Source organism: Hevea brasiliensis, chromosome 5 (assembly GCF_030052815.1).
Source record: "Hevea brasiliensis isolate MT/VB/25A 57/8 chromosome 5, ASM3005281v1, whole genome shotgun sequence".
Lineage (NCBI taxonomy): Eukaryota > Viridiplantae > Streptophyta > Magnoliopsida > Malpighiales > Euphorbiaceae > Hevea > Hevea brasiliensis.
This window is the reverse complement of record NC_079497.1, coordinates 111,888,260-111,891,327: the sequence shown is the minus strand read 5'-3', so window position 1 is coordinate 111,891,327 and position 3,068 is coordinate 111,888,260. Positions and strand designations below refer to the sequence as shown.

Here is a 3,068-nt window from a genome sequence, read left to right as displayed (position 1 = left end):
GGTTTGTTCAATAAAACAATAGTATACTTCTTTAAACTTTTTCAAAAAGATAATTGGAACTCACATAATATTAATTATAGTGGGTAGCTCAAGGAAAGCATGGGAACTCTCATCCTATTTACTCAAGTAGTTGTTAGATAGAATAAAGATAATGAAAATTCAAATTATACTCTATCTCTTGACATCTCTTCCATTCAAAATTTTAATAAGGATAGTTATGTCATTTTATAAGCATTTGTGCTATTTGTGCCACAACATTTGTGCCATTTAGCACTGTCCGACCATGGCTATGATTATAATCCAGAAATGTAATCTCAACTTAACAAGAAAAATGATCTTACACGAGTTATAATAAATTATATAATATGCTACGTCTTGCTTACATAAGAAGCAGAAGCAGACTAAAATTAGCTAACTAATTTTGATAAGTTATAAATGCAACTTTGGCTATTTCATAAGATAAGTTGTAATAAAATTTAAAAAAATTGCTATTACATTGATGATACTATTCTAATTTCTTAACTAGTTCCATTGTAATGCTTAGTAGTATAATGGGTTCCTTAATGCCTAATACTATGATGGCTTGGTATAGTTCCACTGACAATAGGATTAATTACAGCATCAGCAACATTTCCTTGTGTTTGACTGCCTGGTGTTTGGCTATTATGCGGCCCAACCTTTACATGTAAAAGGACACAAGTTACATGAAATATCTAAAAAAAAATGAAATAAATAACATTAGTACTGATTTAAAAAATATATATATATACCTGCTCAGCAATATTCGAGTTAATATTGTTTCTTGGTCGACCTCTACGCCTGCCCCTTCCACTGTTTCTATTCCTATCAGAATTTGCTCGTTGAGTGATCTCCCTTACTGATCTGTGCTTGTTTATTCGTGGCCGTCCACGACTACGAGTCACATGTGGATTAAGAATAACTCTTTCATTTTCTTCATTTTCATCAACATTGTTAGTGTCAATAGTAACCTGTGCATTACTGGTAGGAGCAATCATTCCATCATTCCAGCTCAATAAATCCCGCTTCAATTCAGCCAACCGTTGTTTTACAAATTTGATCTTATTGTCATCGTAAGCCAAATCGGAAGCTTCTTGAAATAACCTCTCCATCTCCCTGTATTTCTCAAACTCCTCTGTCATATGTGGGTACCCTCCGTGAAAAAACTTTTTACTATGGACATGGTTAACATCTTTTCTCCATCGCCTAAGCAAATATCGTTCATTGATGAACTTTATGTCTTTGAGTGACATCAACCTCATGATATGGCAGCACAATATTCCTTTTGATTCGAATTTCTTACAATTGCAGTTGAAATATTGGCCATTTTCCCTGTACTCTACATCATAAACAAACTCCCTACGAAACCAGTTGTTGATTATGGATTTCTCCATAATTTTATGTCTCTCAATTCCTGGCTCATTATCTGCTTCACGCCTTCCCTCTTCAGTTGGCTGAATGACATGGCAATACCACATTCGTTTAATCTCCTCTTGAACGAGCTTGAATAATGAATTAGTAAATGCCTTTTGAAACTGTTGTTCCCATTCAAAAACAGATATGCAATTTACAACTGTGTTTTTTGATTTGAAATCAGCATAGAACTCCTTTTCATTCTTGTCACACATAGCAATCTCATACTGCTCCACAAATTGCTTTAGTGTGCTCATTGAGTTAACATACCCATCAAAATAGGCATGCATGCTCTCACTCCTTTGAGTCGAAACCATTCCAGCCCAAAATGTGTGATTGAGATAAATTGGAACCCAATACTCCCTATCAACATATAGTTTGGAAAGCCATTCATTTCTTTCCAACCCATGCTTCACCACAAACTCATTCCAATTTCTCTCAAACATCTCGATGGTTAAGCTATCATATATTACAGCTTTAAACTCAAGGCATGCACTATCATAATCAGTAACACCCTTAAACTTCTCAGGTACCTTGCATAATATATGCCACAAGCAAAATCTGTGTCTAGTATTAGGCATTACCTCCCTAATGGCTTTCCTCATGCTCTCGCATTGATCTGTAAGAATAGAATTAGGATGAACATCTTCCATTGCTTCAAGCCACGTCATGAACAACCACTTAAAAGTGTTTACATCTTCATGTGAGATCAAGGCGCATCCTAATAAAATAGATTGCCCATGATGATTTACTCCAACAATGGTGGCAAATGGCAACTTGTATCGATTAACAAGGTAAGTAGTGTCAAAACTAACAACATCATTGAATTCCTCGTAAGCAGCTCGACTACGAGGATGAACCCATAGAACATTTGAAAGCCTGGAATCATCATCAAGATCAAATGAATAGAAAAACTCAGGATCGTTTCGTTGCATTCTCACAAACAACTTACGTATAGCCTCAGCATCACCATCACCAAGTCGTAGCCTCCTCTTTCGCTCAATGAAGTTTCGACAATCCTTTGACAAACAGCTTAAATTTTCTGGTCCACCTGCTTGAACTTCAAGCAACCTAATGCTTTTTGTGGGTCTTATGCCAGCTATATCGTTTGCCTCCAATCTCCTCTTCATATCCATATTCAGTGACCTGTGAGCAACCATCAATCTAGACATAGAAGGTTCCAATTCGTGATTGTGACTTGAAATAACTTTTGAAATCTACCACATTCCATTTTCTCTTAGGATTGCATTAATCTTTGCAGGACAATTTATCCTTTTTGATGATTTCGCACCAATTGCTTTCCTTCCTTTATTGCAACTAATTGTTTGATATTTGCGAGATCCACCCCGTACATTAACTGCTGATCTTTTGAAAACACTAAAACCTTTCAATCTAGCATGTTCTTTATAGAAGTTGAACATAGTGCTGATACAAGGAAATAACATCCCTGTTAGAGGACCTTCTTCAATAGCATTAGTGTTTGCTACTGCTCTAATGCCTCCTTCGTTCATATCTTGATCACCAGCTGATTCATCTTCCTCCACATCTTCAGCGAACAAACTATCATCTTCACTAAAATCAAATATCTCATCAAACAATTGCCTACGATATGACCTTCCCTGACTTAACCCCGCCAT

General features: G+C 36.1%; 1 protein-coding gene across 1 annotated transcript; it reads right to left on the bottom strand.

The window, feature by feature from the left end:
- Nucleotides 1-560: 560 nt before the first annotated feature.
- On the bottom strand, nucleotides 561-3,068 carry LOC131180164 (protein FAR-RED IMPAIRED RESPONSE 1-like). The gene is made up of 3 exons (XM_058147791.1): nucleotides 2,653-3,068; nucleotides 771-2,577; nucleotides 561-677 (listed from the first exon to the last, which is right to left on the bottom strand). Exons 1-3 carry the CDS (start codon nucleotides 3,066-3,068, stop codon nucleotides 561-563), a joined length of 2,340 nt encoding a protein of 779 aa, XP_058003774.1.

What these genes read in the sequence shown, in the direction of transcription:
- LOC131180164 (XM_058147791.1), bottom strand. Translation starts at nt 3,068, where the DNA reads ATGGCGGGGTTAAGTCAGGGAAGGTCATATCGTAGGCAATTGTTTGAT. An exon ending in CTAAGAGAAAATGGAATGTG is followed by an intron (nt 2,578 to 2,652) that starts GTAGATTTCAAA and finishes GGTTGCTCACAG; the next exon opens with GTCACTGAATATGGATATGA. An exon ending in ACTCGAATATTGCTGAGCAG is followed by an intron (nt 678 to 770) that starts GTATATATATAT and finishes TTACATGTAAAG; the next exon opens with GTTGGGCCGCATAATAGCCA.